Source organism: Heterodontus francisci, chromosome 5 (assembly GCF_036365525.1).
Source record: "Heterodontus francisci isolate sHetFra1 chromosome 5, sHetFra1.hap1, whole genome shotgun sequence".
Lineage (NCBI taxonomy): Eukaryota > Metazoa > Chordata > Chondrichthyes > Heterodontiformes > Heterodontidae > Heterodontus > Heterodontus francisci.
Window position 1 is genome coordinate 23,614,595 of NC_090375.1, and position 19,090 is coordinate 23,633,684.

The window sequence follows — 19,090 nt, forward strand, 5'->3', positions numbered from 1 at the left end:
CTTTGTGGACAGTAATGGGCATCATTTTAGCATGATCAGGATCCTGCAGGATGAAACTCTGTCCACCCACATCCCCTGATGAGGGAAGAAATATAGATCGTGAATTAGATGGCATCAGCTATGTTTGCTGAGATGCACATCTGTGTTGAGGTCATTACAACTAATCCAGCTTGCAAAGTGATCCTTACGTCAATCAAATTGATGACTAAAATTAAATTTTTTTTTTTAGACAAGAACAGCCAGCTTACAAGGGTGTATTTGCTCCTGAGGATTTATACTCGTTCCCTGCAACGCCTGTTGGGGAATCGAGCACATTAAAAGTTAATTTACGCAATAGTTCCTCTGTTGCGCACATGGTGAGTTTTTTCCCTGTATGGTAAGTGTAAACATACTAAAAATGTGCAGTTTTCTAAATTGTCATTCTGACCAACACCTACCCAAAATCTATATTTTTAACAAAACAGGATTGCAATGTACAAAAGCAAAAAAATGTTTGCTTATCCAAGTAACCACTTCAAAATTAGTTGATTAAACCCTGAGGATGTAAAACATTGTATAAATTATTTTTCCTTTGGTCTCTATTTTTATCTTTCTTTTGAATATTATTAAATACCAGATTTTTTTGGAGATCAAATTCTGAGGCATTTCTCCTAGATTCTATTTGAAGAAACCTGGGATAAACAATTGAAATGATTTGCTACCTGCATTCCTTTTGCAGTATCTGAGGATTAGAGAAAATGCATCCTACTTTTGGATTTATCTTCCAATAATCCACAGAAAATCTGCTCCTTAGGAATTGATGCCTGGGGGCTGTGTAAGAAGTGTATTACTCCCAAACCTTACACCTTCTGCACTTCCATCTCTAGGTATCTTGTATGTCAGATGATAATGCTGACATATTCAAAATTGTGTACTAACTCCTCTGGTTAGACTTAACTCAAGGAAAAGGCTCTTCTGCAAATCACTTAAAACAGCACTTTGAAACTCATAGCTGTCTAGCCTTGGTTCTCAATTCACCATAATACTTTTGCAGCTACCCATTTGCTGAATCAAACGCTCACCTCCACGTTTGTTCTTGTCCCAGTAAAACCCTTCCTCGCTCCACCCTGGTTGGTCCCTGCACAGACCTATCTTCACTGCCTTAAGTCCAAGGGAAGCAAATTTGAACGTTAAAGGCACACAACTAGTTTAGCAGTTCATCACCAGATAGGCTGGACCACATCAAGTACCATCAAATCCTGCCCTCCTCTGCCAAAACTGATCACTATTGCAGGATCATCCTGGAATGCAAATATGCCGCCAGTTTCCTTTCTCCACTGTTGCCTTCACTTTTAAACCCCTCTCCCTTGCTTCCTCCACCAAGAAGTTTAGGGAACTCATGGATTTCATTGTCATTAAGATTCAGCTACCTGACTCCTTCCTCTTGTGCACTAAGCCAAGCTTCCCCACCCTAGCTCAAAACTCTCATCTTTCTCCAGTTTCTCCCATCTCTCTCTACATGCCCTCGCTGAGCTCATCTTGTCCATGAGACTCACCTTCAGCTCTCTGCTTTATCCCCACAAAGTCATTGACCCCCCCCAACTTCCTTTCCTGGCTCCCATGCTAGCTGATATTGTAAGCCTTTTCAAACCTCCGACTGTACCACCTAGTGGAACAAGAGCAGCAGATGCATGGGACCACCACTACCTGCAAGTAACACACCGTTCATTCATTGTTGCTTGGTCAAAATCCTGGAAATCCCTCCCGAACAGCACTGTGGGTGAACCTATGCCATTAGGACCGCAGCAGTAGAAGGACAGTTAAAGCTGGGCAATTAATAGTGACCTTGCCAGCAACTTGCTCATCCCATGAACAAATTTTTTTTTAAAGTTCCTTCTCCTCAGATGGAGTCCCAATCATTCAAATCTTCCATCACCCCTCCCCTCAAAATAAAAACGCCTGATTGCTCTGTCCTTTCAAACTACCATCCCGTCTCCAAACTTCCTTTCCTGTCAAGTCCTTGAATGTGTTATTGCCTCCCACATCTTTGCCTGTCCTTCCCACAACTCCCAATTGAACCCGTCCAATCAGATTTCTGCTCTTAAAGTGGAACTTATCAAAGTCGCAATTGACAGTAGGTATAACTTTGTATTATCCCTCCTGATCCTTATCAACTGCCTTTGACATGGTAGGCCACGCCATCCTCCTTCAATCCCTGTCTTCCATTATCCATCAGACAGAGTGCGATTGCCTTTACCTGGTTCCACTCTTACCTATCTAGTCATAGCCAACGAATTTCATGCAATGGTTTCTCTTTCTGCCCATGTATCGTTTTTTTCTGGGCTTGCTTTGCCCCTTCCTATTACTCATCTGCACACTGCCCTTCAGTGACATCCGAAAACATATCTAGTTCCATGTACACACTGACGATACCCAGCTGTATTTCTCTAAACCCCTCTGTTGTCAGACTTGATTGTCTGACATCCAGTCCTGGATGAATCAAAATTTCCTCCAATTAAACATTGGGAAGGCTGAACCCGTTGTCTTCACCCATACCACAATCTTCATTCCCTGGCCACCAATTCCATCCTTCTTCCTGGTCACTGTCTCGGGTTGAAGCAGACTCTTCGCAACCTCAGCATCCTATCTGACCCTGAGCTGAACTTCTGAGGCCACATCATCTCCATCGCAAAGAAACCCATAATATCACCCGTCTCCACTCTGCCTCACTTCAGTGACTGATAGTCATCACGGCACAGAAGGAGGCCATTCAGCCTATTGATGCTGCTGAAAATCTTGTCCATGCTTCTGTTACATCCAGACTCTACCATTCAATTGCTCTCTTAGCTGGATCTCTATCTTGCACTCTCCAAAAACTTGGAATTTATCTAAAATTCTGCTACCTATATCCTAACTTGCACCCAAGTGCCCTTCACCTATAACCCCTGTATTCTCTACATTGGCTCCGTGTCTCAATTCGAAAATTCTCATCCTCATGTTTAACTTACTTCCTGGTCTTGTCTCTCCTTATCTCTAAACAATTCTAGTCCTACAATAATTGAATAGTCAGTGTTCTTCCAACTCTGGCCTCTTGTGCATCCCCCACTTTCATCATACAAACATATGAATTAGGAGTAGGCCATTCGGCCCCTCGAGCCTGCTCCACCATTAAGTAAGATCAAGGCTGATCTGAATGTAACCTCGACTGCACATTCCCGCCTACCCCGATAACCTTTCACCCCCTTGCTTATCAAGAATCTATCTACCTCTGCCTTAAAAATATTCGAAGACTCTGCTTCCACTGCCTTTTGAGCAAGAGAGTTTCCAAGGCTCACGACCTTCAGAACAAATTTCTCCTCATTTCTGTCTTAAATGGGTGACCCCCCTTATTTTTAAGCAGTGACCCCTAGTTCTAGATTCTTTTCCACATCCACCCTGTCAAGACTCCTCAGGATCTTTTATGTTTTTATCAAGTTGCCTCTTACTCTCCTAAACTCCAGCAGATGCAAGCCTCACTTGTGCAACCTTTCCTCATAAGACAACCCGCCCATTCCAGGTAATCGTCTAGAAAACCTTCTCTGAACACATTTACATCCTTCCTTAAATAAGGGGACCAGTACTGTACACAGTACTCCAGTTGTAGGGTACAGAGGGACATAGATAGGCTGCAGAGCTGGGCTGAGAGATGGCAAATGGAGTTTAATGCGGAAAAGTGTGAGGTGATTCACTTTGGAAGGAGTAACAGGAATGCAGAGTACTGGGCTAATGGGAAGATTCTTGGTAGTGTAGATGAACAGAGAGATCTTGGTGTCCAGGTACATAAATCCCTGAAGGTTGCTACCCAGGTTAATAGGGCTGTTAAGAAGGCATATGGTGTGTTAGCTTTTATTAGTAGGGGGATCGAGTTTCGGAGCCACGAGGTCATGCTGCAGCTGTACAAAACTCTGGTGAGACCGCACCTGGAGTATTGCATGCAGTTCTGGTCACCGCATTGTAGGAAGGATGTGGAAGCTTTGGAAAGGGTGCAGAGGAGATTTACTAGGATGTTGCCTGGTATGGAGGGAAGGTCTTACGAGGAAAGGCTGAGGGACTTGAGGTTGTTTTCGTTGGAGAGGTGACTTAATAGAGACATATAAGATAATCAGAGGGTTAGATAGGGTGGATAGTGGGAGTCTTTTTCCTCGGATGGTGATGGCAAACACGAGGGGACATAGCTTTAAGTTGAGGGGTGATAGATATAGGACAGATGTTAGAGGTAGTTTCTTTACTCAGAGTAGTAGGGGCGTGGAACGCCCTGCCTGCAACAGTCGTAGACTCACCAACTTTAAGGGCATTTAAGTGGTCATTGGATAGACATATGGATGAAAATGGAATAGTGTAGGTCAGATGGTTTCACAGGTCGGCGCAACATCGAGGGCCGAAGGGCCTGTACTGCGCTGTAATGTTCTAATTCTAATTCTAGATGTGGTCTCACCAATGCCCTGTATCATTGAACCATAACTTTTGTTTTCAATTCCCCTCGCAATAAACAATATTCTATTAACTTTCCAAATTACGTGCTGAACCTGCATTCTAACCTTTTGCGATTCATGCACTAGGACACCCAGATCCCTCTGCATCTCAGAGCTCTGCAATCTCTCACCTTTTAGATAATATGCTGCTTATTCTTCCTGCCAAAATGGACAATTTCGCATTTTTCCGCATTATACTCATTTGCCAGATCTTTGCCCACTCACTTAACCTATCCATAATCCCTTTGTAGCCTCCTTATGTCTTCGTCACAACTTATTTCCTACCTACCTTTGTGTCATCAGAAAGTTTAGCAAACATACCTTTGGTCCCTTCATTTACATAAACTGTAAAAAGTTGAGGCACCAGCACACATCCCTGTGGCGCACCACTCATTATATTCGCCAACCAAAAAATTATCCATTTATGCCAATCTCTATTTCCTGTCAGCCAACCAACCTTCAATTCATTGCCAAAATGTTACCCCCTGTACCATGAGCTTTTATTTTCTGCAATAACCTTTGATGTACCTTATCAGATGCCTGCTGGAAACCTAAATACAGTACATCCAATGGTTCCCCTTTATCCACAGCACGTTACTTCAAAGAACTCCAATAAATTGGGTAAACATGATTTCCCTTTCACTAAACCATGTTGTCTCTGCCTGCATACCTTAACTTTTTCTGAGTACCGTACTATAATGTCTTAACAGCTTCTAGCATTTTCTCTAAGATTGGTGACTGAAGGTCTCTGGAATTCACTCCCTCAACCTTTCTGCCTCTCCTCCTCTTGAAAAGCCTTCCTCTTTGACAAAGCTTTTGGTTACCTGTCCAAATGTCATTCTTTGGCTTGTGTTAATTTTTGTTTGATTACGATCCTGTGAGGGGCCTTTCAACATTTTACAAGGTTAAAGGTGCTATATAAAGGCATGTGGTTGCTGATGTTTAAAGATTTGTGGTTGAGGTTGGTTTGAAGATGTTTGAATGGTAACTGCGATAGCTATGCTGCTGAGGCGTTTCAACCACTGAATTTTGATCATTTTTCTACTTTTGCTTCTGTAGCTTCCATTGCCAGTTCTCGGACAAGCAGTCTTTGGCCCACATTGTTCTCTTACTGATGCTTTATAGTCCTGAATAGTATTAAATACCAGATTTTTTTGGAGATCAAATACTGAGACATTTCTCCTAGATTCTATTTAAACCTGGGATATACAATTGAAATGATTTGCTACCTGCATTGCTTCTGCAGTATCTGAAGGTTAGAGAAAATGCATCCTACTTTTGAATTTAACTTCCAATAATCCACAGAAAATCTGATCCGTAGGAATTGATGCCACACTGATGCCTGGGGGCTGTGTAAGAAATATATTAATCCCAAACCACCTGCACTTCCTGGAATAGTGACCAGTTTTGGCAGAGGGCAGGATCTGATGGTACTTGATGTGGTCCAGCCTATGGAGCGATAAATGGTTAAACTAACATTCAATTCCACTTCCCTTGGACTTAAGGCAGTGAAGATAGGTCTGTATAGGGGCGACAACCAGGGTGGAGAGAGGAAGGGTTTTACTGGGACAAGGACAAACAAGGAGGTGAGCGTATGATTCAGCATATGAGTTTTTGGCAACCTTGTACCCGTTCCTTTTTTCCCCAGAGTGCATTTTGCTCAAGTTCTCAAGTCATTATTCTGTAGGACTGGAAGAGTTCACAGATGGGGTAGAGTGAAGCCATAAAGGAATTTAAGCACAAACAGAATTTTAAATGTGAGGTATTGGAGACTGGAGCCATTGTAGGTTAATGGTTGAACAGGACCTTGTGCGGGATAGGATACAAGCAACAGAGTTTAGAGGATGAGAGGCCAGCCAGGACAGCTTTGGAATACTTAAGTGTGGAGGTTACAAAGGCCATGAATGAGGGATTTAACTCTACTAGGGTTATGTGGGGTAGAGGTGGTTGCTAGGGAGATTGTTGTGATAGAAGGAAGGAATATGCAAGTTTTGCATAACCTTATAAATCTCCATCTGTGTGTTTGGGTGTTTGATCAGGAGACTTCCTTTTCTAATACTTTCTATTTTTGCCACTTCCCTGATTGTGGTTCCCTTTCACACCAAGTTCTTGTATTCATTTCTTTCGTTGATTTCGTTTTTTCCATGTGGGGTGAGGTGGGGCCTGTAAATAGCAAGACACTTGGGATTTCCCTGTCTTAATTTGCAGAAAGAAGTCCTAACCTCCAGCAATACTTATTATTTTATAATTGTTGATTGAAAGGGTTTACTGCCGTAGCCAAGGCTATGGATGGGGCAACGACTTGTATTGAACAAAATTGGACATCGAGTCACGTGAGGCGGTACTAGAACAGGTGTTTAAAAACTTGGTCAAAGATGTTTTCAACCAGACTCTTGAATATAATTTGTAAACACGATGTCACATTTCTGAATACAAGCATGTTATGCAGATGTGTATTGTACAGCAGAAAGCATGTTTTGGTTTGTGCAGCTACTAACTATTTCAAAACAATGTCTTCAACTGCTGATGTTTATGTGGAGTTTTTTAATTTGACTGAAGAGTCATGATTTTGTACAGTCTCACGTTAAAGGCCTGCTCAGGTCAGGGAAAATAACCTGACAGAACCACGTCGGACCCCAGCCCGAGTCCCTCCATTTTTTTTCCTGCACCCGACCCGACCCGAGCCCGACCCCGACCCCACTACCGGAATGTCCACTTTACCTACCTTCCAATTCCGAAGCTGCAGCATGAGTGTGATGAAGTCATGGAGGCGCTCACTGCGCAGACGCAGAGTCTCCCTCCTTGACGTCCCGGACTCCCAGCTCGGGTATGCTTTTCAATTTTAGACACTTGCATTTTGCTTTGCTGGGAAGTTGAGTTTGGCAATCCTTACTGTGTGTGTGTCCAACCCGAGCCTGAAAGCCAGGCCCGGAAGAGCAATCAAACCCGAACCCGACACATTATCGTGTTTGGGTCAGGTAGCAGGCCTTTATCTCGCGTTCTGCCGTCACGTGCAGGACTCTTTGGCCTGCTAAATGTGTTGAGCACATTGTGGCGCAAAATAGTGTCTCAACATGAGTATGCTGATGCATGGGACTGCTTCGGCATCAAATTCCTAGGCCTACGTGGTGTTTGTTTATGGAACTGTTAAGTTGCAGGGCTCACTTACCAACTTCAAGTGCATCTCATTGACAAGAGGCATTTATGACTTTAAAATCTGTCGTCATGGAGACCAGAAACAAATGGCTCTGTAAATACGAAAAAGTAACGTATGTAGATTAGTTTAAATCTTACATACTGAAAAGGAGTTTAACTTGATCAGTGAGGTGAGAGTGACTGCCCTTGACATCAAGGCAGCATTTGACCGAGTATGGCATCAAGGAGCCCTAGCAAAACTAGAGTCAATGGGAATCTCCACTGGTTGGAGTCATACCTCGCTCAAAGGAAGATGGTTGTGGTTGTTGGAGGTCAATCATCTCAGTCTTGGGACATCCCTGCAGGAGTTCCTCACGCTTAACCACCTTCAGCTGTTTCATCAATGACCTTCCTTCAATCATAAGGTCAGAAGTGGGGATGCTCGCTGATCATTGCACCATGTTCAGCACCATTCACGACGACTCATACTGAAGCAGCCCGTGTCAAGATGCACCAAGATCTGGGTAGTATCCAGGCTTGGGCTGATAAGTGGTAAGTAACATTCATGTCACACAAGTGCCAAGCAATGACGATGTCAAACAAGAGAATCTAACCATCTCCCCTTGATGTTCAATGACATTACATTTGCTGAATTCCCCACTGTCAGCATCCTGGGAGTTACCATTGACCAGAAACTGAACTGGAGTGGCCATATGTATACCGTGGCTGCAAGAGTAAGTCAGAAGGTAAGAATCCTGCGGCGAGTAACCCACCTCCTGACTCCCCAAAGCCTGTCCACCATCTACAAGGCACAAGTTGGGAGTGTGATGGAATCCTCTCCATTTGCCTGGATGGGTGCAGCTCCATAAACACGCGAGAAGCTCAACACCATCCAGGACAAAGCAGTCCACTTGATTGGCACACCATCAGCTAACATTCACTCCCTCCACCACCGACGCACAGTGGCAGCAATGTGTACATCTACAAGATGCACTGCAGCTACGCACCAAGGCTCCTTAGACAGCACCTTCCAAACCTGCGACCTCTACCACCGAGAAGGTCAAGGGCAGCAGATGCATGGGAACACCACCACCTGCAAGTTCCCCTCTAAGCCACACACCATCCTGACTTGGAACTATATCACCGTTCCTTTACTGTCACTGGGTCAAAATCCTGGAACTCCCTTCCTGACAGCACTGTGTGTGTGTACCTACCCCACATGGACTGCAGCAGTTCAGGAAGGCAGCTCACCACCACCTTCTCGAGGGCAATTAGGGAATGGCAATAAATGCTGGCCTAGCCAGCGACGCCTACATCCCGTGAACAAATAAATTCAGTCATCTTGAGTAGTGGCCTTAGTCGCAATCCAATTCAGAGCAGTTTTTTGGTTGTGCACTTCCTTGAATTGTTTTATGGTCTGTTAGTTTTTATCTGTCTGTCTGACTTCTGTAGGCTGCCAGCATTGTATATATATTGGAACAATTTTCTCAGGACTCTGGTCTCTGCTGCATTTATATTACGGCACAGTGGCGCAGTGGTTAGCACCGCAGCCTCACAGCTCCAGGGACCCGGGTTCGATTCTGGGTACTGCCTGTGCGGAGTTTGCAAGTTCTCCCTGTGTCTGCGTGGGTTTTCGCCGGCTACTCCGGTTTCCTCCCACATCCAAAAGACTTTCAGGTGATGGGTAAATTGGCCGTTGTAAATTGCCCCTAGTGTCGGGAGGTGATAGGGAATATGGGATTACTATAGGGTTAGTATAAATGGGTGGTTGTTTTTCGGCACAGACTCGGTGGGCTGAAGGGCCTGTTTCAGTGCTGTATCTCTAAATAAATATTGCATTTGAAGTCATAATGAGGGAAATGACTGGAATTAATATGTATATAACTACAGGGTTACTGTTCTATTTTTTAACACAAGCAAAGACCATAGGAAAGATTGTGTGCATTTTGTTTCTGCGTTACTTTTTGTCTGCACTCGCTCAAAGTGAGGCCACTTTTGTTGCAATAACAGATATTTCATGCTAAAACTCAAATTTCAGTTTCTCCTTCCTTCACTGAAAGCATCTCGATTGCAGTATGATTCATTCCGATAGACCAACTAGCCTATGGCAGCAAAGGGGAAGAGAGATGATCTTCGTTAGAACCAGAAAAATATTGCGAATTGACAGTTTATAAGAAAGAATGGAGCCATGGGAAAGGGATTTTTTAGAATTAGAATATTACAGCGCAGTACAGGCCCTTCGGCCCTCGATGTTGCGCCGACCTGTGAAACCATCTGACCTACACTATTCCATTTTCATCCATATGTCTATCCAATGACCACTTAAATGCCCTTAAAGTTGGTGAGTCTACGACTGTTGCAGGCAGGGCGTTCCACGCCCCTACTACTCTGAGTAAAGAAACTACCTCTAACATCTGTCCTATATCTATCACCCCTCAACTTAAAGCTATATCCCCTCGTGTTTGCCATCACCATCCGAGTAAAAAGACTCTCACTACCCACCCTATCTAACCCTCTGATTATCTTATATGTCTCTATTAAGTCACCTCTCCTCCTCCTCCAACGAAAACAACCTCAAGTCCCTCAGCCTTTCCTCGTAAGACCTTCCCTCCATACCAGGCAACATCCTAGTAAATCTCCTCTGCACCCTTTCCAAAGCTTCCACATCCTTCCTATAATGCGGTGACCAGAACTGCATGCAATACTCCAGGTGCGGTCTCACCAGAGTTTTGTACAGCTGCAGCATGACCTCGTGGCTCCGAAACTCGATCCCCCTACTAATAAAAGCTAACACACCATATGCCTTCTTAACAGCCCTATTAACCTGGGTAGCAACCTTCAGGGATTTATGTACCTGGACACCAAGATCTCTCTGTTCATCTACACTACCAAGAATCTTCCCATTAGCCCAGTACTCTGCATTCCTGTTACTCCTTCCAAAGTGAATCACCTCACACTTTTCCGCATTAAACTCCATTTGCCATCTCTCAGCCCAGCTCTGCAGCCTATCTATGTTCCTCTGTACCCTACAACATCCTTCGGCACTATCCACAACTCCACTGACCTTAGTGTCATCTGCAAATTTACTAACCCACCCTTCTACACCCTCTTCCAGGTCATTTATAAAAATGACAAACAGCAGTGGCCCCAAAACAGATCCTTGCGGTACACCACTAGTAACTAAACTCCAGGATGAACATTTGCCATCAACCACCACCCTCTGTCTTCTTTCAGCTAGCCAATTTCTGATCCAAAGCTCTAAATCACCTTCAACCCCATACTTCCGTATTTTCTGCAATAGCCTACCGTGGGGAACCTTATCAAACGCCTTACTGAAATCCATATACACCACATCCACTGCTTTACCCTCATCCACCTGTTTGGTCACCTTCTCGAAAAACTCAATAAGGTTTGTGAGGCACGACCTACCCTTCACAAAACCGTGCTGACTATCGCTAATGAACTTATTCTTTTCAAGATGATTATAAATCCTGTCTCTTATAACCTTTTCCAACATTTTACCCACAACCGAAGTAAGGCTCACGGGTCTATAATTACCAGGGCTGTCTCTACTCCCCTTCTTGAACAAGGGGACAACATTTGCTATCCTCCAGTCTTCCAGCACTATTCCTGTCGACAATGACGACATAAAGATCAAGGACAAAGGCTCTGCAATCTCCTCCCTGGCTTCCCAGAGAATCCTAGGATAAATCCCATCTGGCCCAGGGGACTTATCTATTTTCACACTTTCCAAAATTGCTAACACCTCCTCCTAGTAGCCTGAATCTCAGTATTCCCCTCGACAACATTTTCTTTCTCTACTGTAAATACTGACGAAAAATATTCATTTAACGCTTCCCCTATCTCCTCTGATTCCACACACAACTTCCCACTACTATCCTTGATTGGCCCTAATCTAACTCTAGTCATTCTTTTATTCCTGATATACCTATAGAAAGCCTTAGGGTTTTTCCTGATCCTATCCGCCAATGACTTCTCATGTCCTCTCCTTGCTCCTCTTAGCTCCCCCTTTCGATCCTTCCTGGCTAGCTTGTAACTCTCAAGCGCCCTAACTGAGCCTTCACGTCTCATCCTAACATAAGCCGCCTTCTTCCTCTTGACAAGCGCTTCAACTTCTTTAGTAAACCACGGCTCCCTCGCTCGACAACTTCCTCCCTGCCTCACAGGTACATACTTATCAAGGACACGCAGTAGCTGCTCCTTGAATAAGCTCCACATTTCGATTGTGCCCATCCCCTGCAGTTTCCTTCCCCATCCTACACATCCTAAATCTTGCCTAATCGCATCATAATTTCCTTTCCCCCAGCTATAATTCTTGCCCTGCGGTATATACCTGTCCCTGCCCATCGCTAAGGTAAACCTAACCGAATTGTGATCACTATCACCAAAGTGCTCACCTACATCTAAATCTAACATCTGGCCGGGTTCATTACCCAGTACCAAATCCAATGTGGCATCGCCCCTGGTTGGCCTGTCTACATACTGTGTCAGAAAACCCTCCTGCGCACACTGGACAAAAACTGACCCATCTAAAGTACTCGAACTATAGTATTTCCAGTCAATATTTGGAAAGTTGAAGTCCCCCATAACAACTACCCTGTTACTCTCGCCCCTGTCAAGAATCATCTTCGCTATCCTTTCCTCTACATCTCTGGAACTATTTGGAGGTCTATAAAAGACTCCCAACAGGGTGACCTCACCTCTCCTGTTTCTAACCTCGGCACATACTACCTCAGTAGACGAGTCCTCAAATGTCCTTTCTGTTGCTGTAATACTCTCCTTGATTAACAATGCCACACCCCCCCCCCTCCCCTCTTTTACCATCTTCTCTGTTCTTACTGAAACATCTAAATCCCGGAACCTGCAACATCCATTCCTGCCCCTGCTCTACCCATGCCTCCGAAATGGCCACTACATCGAGATCCCAGGTACCAACCCATGCTGCAAGCTCACCCACCTTATTCTGGATGCTCCTGGCGTTGAAGTAGACACACTTTAAACCAGGTTCTTGCTTGCCAGTGCCCTCTTGCGTCCTTGTAACCTTATTCCTGACCTCACTACTCTCAACATCCTGTACACTGGCACTACAATTTAGGTTCCCATTCCCCTGCTGAATTAGTTTAAACCCCCCCGAAGAGCACTAGCAAATCTACCCCCCCCCCCCCCCCCCCCCCCCAGGATATTGGTACCCATCTGGTTCAGGTGAAGACCATCCTGTTTGTAGAGGTCCCACCTACCCCAGAAAGAGCCCCAATTATCCAGGAAACCAAAACCCTCCCTCCTGCACCATCCCTGCAGCCACGTGTTCAACTCCTCTCTCTCCCTATTCCTCGCTTCGCTATCACGTGGCACGGGCAACAACCCAGAGATAACAACTCTGTTTGTTCTCGCTCTAAGCTTCCACCCTAGCTCCCTGAATTTCTGTCTTAAATCCCCATCTCTCTTCCTACCTATGTCGTTGGTGCCTATGTGGACCACAACTTGGGGCTGCTCCCCCTCCCCCCTAAGGATCCCAAAAACACGATTGTGGAGAAAAATTAGATGTGATTAGGAGGATGGCAGAAGATAATTAAATAACAAATAATTATGGTCTAAGACAAAAGGATACAATAATAAATTAGAGAATTGAAAGTTGAGGTACTGAACCTCGAGTTTGCATTGAGCTTTATTGACCATGTGGGAGGCCAAGGTCAGAGCAGGAGAAGGGCGGAAAACTGAGGTGGCAAGCGACCAGAAGCTCAGGGTCGCCTTTGCAGGCAGAAGTAAGTGTTCAATAAAGCAATCGCCCAATTTCTTTGCTTTCTCCAAGGTAGAGCAGACTGCATTGGGAGAAACAGTATACTAGGTTGAAAGAAGTACAGGTAAATTGCTGTCTCACCTGGAAGGAGTGGAGTCAGCATAGCAATGGGTTTAAAGAACAGGTTTTGCATCTCTCTCACTTGAATGGGAAAGTGCCAGGGAAGGGGCACAGTTGTTAGGAGTGGACCAGGGTATCTCAGGGAAAACAGTCACTTCAGAATGCTGAAAGGAAGGGGAAGATGATGTTTGCTGGTGGGATCACTTTGGAGGTTGCAAAGTGGCAAAGGATGATCTGTGGAAGAGAGATGCTATTGTGCTTTTCTGAGGGAGCAAAATGGGTAAAGTCAGAAGTGTGCGTAATGGGCTGGATACAGTCAATGGCCCTGTCTGACACAGTTCTGGGAGGGAGGGAGGAGAATCCTGGTGGAAGTGGGTGAAATGGGATGGACACGGTCAAGGACCCGATGTACCACAATTGCTTCCACTTAATTTCTCCATCCTTGTCCTTGGCTTCCTGCACTGTTCAAATGAAGTTCAATGCAAGCTTGAAGAACAGCAGCTTGTCTTTCTACAGGGCACTTTAGAGCTCTCTAGCTTCAAAATCGACTTTAACAAATTCGGAACTTAACCACAGCTCTCATTTGCTCCCAGATGTCAATGCTGGTAATCCAGGTTGGGTATTCACTTGTCATTAATGTAATAGTAAAGAAAATAGTGCTTATAGCCCTTTGTTTACTAGTTATAATTTAATGCTGTTTGTAAAAGTATGATGGATTTTTATATTTTTTAAACCATATTCTTTATCACCATTTTGTATTATGTATAAAACTACTGGGACTAGTTGAATATTATGTTGAAACTCAGAATAAGTATAGCTTCGTCTCTGATTTCTCTCTTCCCACCCCGCCCGCCCCCATATAATCCGTGCTTATTTATGGGTTTTTTACACAAGCAAAGTGATCCAGGAAGGAAAAATAAATGAATTCATTAAAACATGTCAACTAATACAGATAACTTGAAGTGGTGCATGAGTCTTTAATATGCCACCTTGCTTCATGCTGTAAACTAAATTAGAAGTCAAAAGCTCCTCAAATACTTTGTTTGGGTCCATTGCTGACTGACTTAAAGCTGTTGAATGTAACTTAAAGCAAATATTTTGTGATCAGCATGTGTTTGTATTTGCTTGTAGCTGTACTAATGCTCTTGGTGTTGATTTGCAGCTGAAGTTTGTAAATCCCAGGGATCCATTTTATATCAAGCATTCCAATTATTCATTGCGGTGAGTGATCAATAAAAACCTAAAACAATGAGGAAGCAAAACCTTTAAAATGGAATTAGTGAGCATCCTAAGTTTTAAACTTCACGATTGCAACATTGTGCAAGAGATTTGGATCCTCAAGTTTGTTCCTGTCCCTTGTGATTTTGCTTAGTCCTCAAGAGCTTGCTATTGCTCACTGTAAAGAAGAATATAGCTTCTTTCCATATGGTGGCTAAGAAACGGAATATGCATGTGGCTGGTGGTTCTGTTCATTCATGTGTATTATTAACTATTGAATGAGTTCCAAGATTGAGAATATCAAAATGGAACACAAAGCCAAAATCAAGAATACTGTAGCAGGAGTACTTCAATAAATATCTGAAATTTGACTTCATAATCCTTATCACTGAAATTATTCTGCACAGAACTTAAAGGAAATCTGTATTCTAAAATTGGTAATTATGTGACAGATATGTATGTATTAGTGATTTTCTTTCCAAGAAGGGGTAAGATTGTGAGGGTGAAATTACAGCAGAGCCTAATTCTGCTCATCTAACACTTGCATATCCCTGACTGATTTCCTTTCCTTTGAGATGCTGAAGCCTATTGTAACTCTTCTTACCAAATCCCCAGTTGAGAATTGCTAATAACACTGACCAGGCATTGGATTTGTAATCTCCCTGGTCTGTGTGCCTCCTCAAGAGTTTGCCTACAAAACAGTGAGTGTACTTCAAAAGTAATTAACTTGGCTGTGAAGTGATTTAGACACCTTGAGGACTTAAAAGGTACTATAATAAAATGCCTGTTTATTCTTTCCTTCCTCAGTCTTCATTAATCTTCCCTCTATGTCCCAGAAGATGAAATCAATCTTCACAACCATCTTAACTTTGGGTCCACCTCCCCATGTGTAGATTCTATCCCAGTCCTAGACTTGCCCATGGCCAAACTGTTTCTTTCATCACTGATATAATGTGGCAATTGTGATCAACTATTGTGCAACTTGTACCACTCCTTCCACCCCTCCCCCATGAAGTGCTTCACCTGGTGTTGCAAATTTACCCACAATAAAATTGACAGTGTAATTGGATATATATTCAAAGCAGAGGAAGAATACAGAGCTTCAGGTAAAGCACAGGAATTTAGGAACTGGAATAGGCCATTAAGCTGCTTGAGCCTGTTCATTCAACTAGATTGTGGCTGATCTTTATCTTAACTCCATTTATCTACCTTGGTTCTGTTGTAGAGCTTGAGAATCCCCTGTGGGTTTGGAGTCTCACTGGGGTTGTTACAGGAATAAGTGACTCAACACCAAATAATAAAACAGTAATTTTATTGAGTAATTATTAAACAATTATTAATGATAAAGGAAAGAAAAATAACTTTATTAAAAAGGAAGGAAAAGAGTATAGAAAGACAATAAAACTTATAGCACACTGCTATTACCCAAAATTAGTCTGTTCACGACAGCTCCCTAAAATGGTACCATTCCCTCCTGGTACATATATCACCAAGTCTCTGGAGAACCTCACACGGGGGTGGACTCTCTGGTCAGTCACTCCGTCGACGTCCCTTCCTCCTTAGTCTTCAGTGGATGACTTGTCCACTCCAGCTGCAGCCCGAACGTTGGATGCTATGCTCCTTTAAGTCCAATTTCTGGCTCCATTCCAGCTTCTCGAGGTTTCCATCCAGACTTTGTCAAAACAAAGGTCCCGACAATCATGAGTCCTTATCAAATTCTTCTCACAGGCACAATGAGGCTGTTCAGGCTGTTGACACATCCTTTGATGGTGTCTCTCACCAACCATCAATTAGGTTATACTGTCCATCAATTAAACTCCATCTTCTGATACCGCACCGTAGTGGACCACCCCACGTGCAAGGTTATCCATTCTCCTGTCTTGTCGTTTAGGGGTCATCCAATACTATAAGAACTGACTTCTGTTTAAGCAATGAGAAAGCAACTGTTATTTTCAAGAAGAGAAAAACATTAGACAAAACAACAGCTGTGCATGGCCTACATTGACCAGCATGAAAACAAAAGGAAAAAGTTCTTGGGGGTTTGGGGGGGTGGGTGGGGAGGCGAAACAAGTTCTTACTATTGATTGCATTGATTAATTAATTAATGGACTTAATCAGAGTACAATCACACTTAGTTTTAAATTAATGTCTACAAAGTAACCTTTAAAATTTCACTACAGGTTTTTTTAAAAAAGCAAAGTAAAATGCAAAAAACATTAAAAACTACAAAAAGTAGTGGCTGTCGGCCTGAGGCCTACACTGTCATCCTAAATACACTTGCATAACAAAAATCTTACCAATCTCAGTTTTGACACTTCATTTAATGCTCAACTTCAACAGCTTTTCAGTGAGAGTTCCAGCTTTCCACTATTCTTTAAGAAGTGCTTCCTGACATTACCCCCAAAGAACCTAGCTCTAATTTTAAGTTTATGTTCCCTTGTTCTGGACTTCCCATCTTGCCCTCACCCATCACCTTCCGAAGGATCACCCCTAAATCTTCCCATCAAGAGAATACAAGTCGCTTCTTTGCAACCTGTCCTTATAATGTCCTTTTAGCCCCAGTATCATTATGGTGAATCCGTGCTGTATGCCCTCCAGGGCCAATATATTATTCTTGAGATGTGGCTGAAACTAAATGCTCTGCTCTAAATGGGGTGTAACTAGAGCTTTACATAACTAAAATAATCTCTACCCCTTTTTATTACTGAAATTTTATAGCAAAGAACAGACATGCACTGAGCCAAATGGGCTCCTCCTACATTGTAAACTTCTGTGGTTCTCGATTTGAATTTGGACCTTCAAAATGGGTATCAGTACTAGCTAATTTGCTCACTTTTGTTTTGCCTATCCCACTTCCATTCCCAAAATAAAGTTAAACTTTCCAATGAAAGAAATGTGAATGCTGCTGCTGCTTTTTTTTCCTTGAAAGATGCAATTTTAGTCTGAAACTTATGATGGGAATGGGCAAGTACTGAATTAATTTTTCCACAGTAAAATATCAAGTTTTGTTTGTTTTATTTCTTTAATTTACCTCTTTGTTTAGTGCTCAACACTACATCAATCTCCCCGTCCAGTTCAAACCAGAGACAGACGGCAGATTCGAGGCGCTGCTCGTGGTACAGACAGATACATGTGGAAGTCTCCCTATTCGACTTATTGGTGAAGCTATTCCAAAGGAGTGAACAAAAATTAACTATTTTGTCAAATTCAGTGCCTGATTGAACTTGGAGACCTACCCCGAAGATGAAAAAAATGTTTCCCATGAAACAGCTTTATGTAGAAATCTTAGTAATAAATGGAAAATGCACCTTTATGTACATTTTTTTAATTACATATTTTGTAAATGAAGATATTTATACACTCGTGCCATTTTGATTTAACATCACAGTTACTCTTGAAAAAGAGGGAAAGTATTTTAGACATTTGTAGTATACTAAATAAAAGTACCAGCTTCTTGTGGCAGGGAGTTGTACAAGTTTCTGCCCTTCCTTTCAGTATTGTATAACTTGAATTATTTTGCACAAGCTTTATTTTTGTGACTATTTTGTATACATTGAAACAGTTCTTTGGTGTATTTTGAAATAAAGTTAGTACTGTAAATTAATCTTTAATTGCTTTAATGACTTTTGAGACAATTCCTAAGTGTTTTTAAAAAATCAAGCAGAAAATATTCCTGCCGATCATGCAGCTTCAAATTGTATTTTTATTTTGTAGGTGTACTTGAAGCAATCAAGAAAGTGGAGCTAAATACTGCATAGATACCTCATTTTTTTTTCCAGGAGTAAGCCCAGGTTGATGGGCCAGATGATTAAGGCCAAAGTTCTGTTAGGTTGGAGATACAGATTCTATCCTTGTAATCTTTCTATCCTAAGATATACTGGTCAGTTATCAGCACATTTGATTGGATAGAAAACTGGTTGCTTCCATATTGTTTCTGGAGTAAACTATAAGGAATTTGATTCCAAGATGTTGGCAGATTTTGGAGAGGCTGTATTCACAGTTTAATAAAAGCAAAGTACTGCAGATGCTGAAAATCTGAAATAAAAACAATGCTGGAAATACTCAGCAGGTCTGACGGCATCTGTGGAGAGAGAAAGTTAACCTTTCAGGTCTGTGACCTTTCATCATAACTGGCAATAGCTAGGAATGTATTGGGCTTTGAGCAAGTGAAAGAGGGGAGGGGAGAATAAGAACAAAAGGGAAGGTGTGTGATGGGATGGAGGGCAGGAGAGATTAAATGACAGATGTCACGGAACAAAAAGCAAAGGGAGTGCTAATAGTTGTAGTAAAAGACAAAGCTGTAGTCCAGAGAGCGTGTTAATGACAATAATTTACAGCTCAGTCTGAAAGCAAAAGCATGACAAACAAG

The 19,090-nt window shown here is 42.8% G+C and overlaps 1 protein-coding gene across 3 annotated transcripts in view; it reads left to right on the top strand.

Annotated features, from left to right (window-relative positions):
- cep192 (centrosomal protein 192) overlaps positions 1-18,325 on the top strand; it is a 239,969-nt gene extending 221,644 nt beyond the window's left edge. For 2 of the 3 annotated variants that reach the window (XM_068031194.1, XM_068031193.1), the window contains exons 44-46: positions 230-356; positions 14,666-14,724; positions 17,765-18,325. In XM_068031194.1, the coding sequence (XP_067887295.1) occupies positions 230-356; positions 14,666-14,724; positions 17,765-17,903 (325 nt within the window). In that variant the 3' untranslated portion in view covers positions 17,904-18,325. The remainder of the gene's footprint in view (positions 1-229; positions 357-14,665; positions 14,725-17,764) is intronic. The other variant, XM_068031195.1, reaches the window with a different exon arrangement.
- Positions 18,326-19,090: the final 765 nt, after the last annotated feature.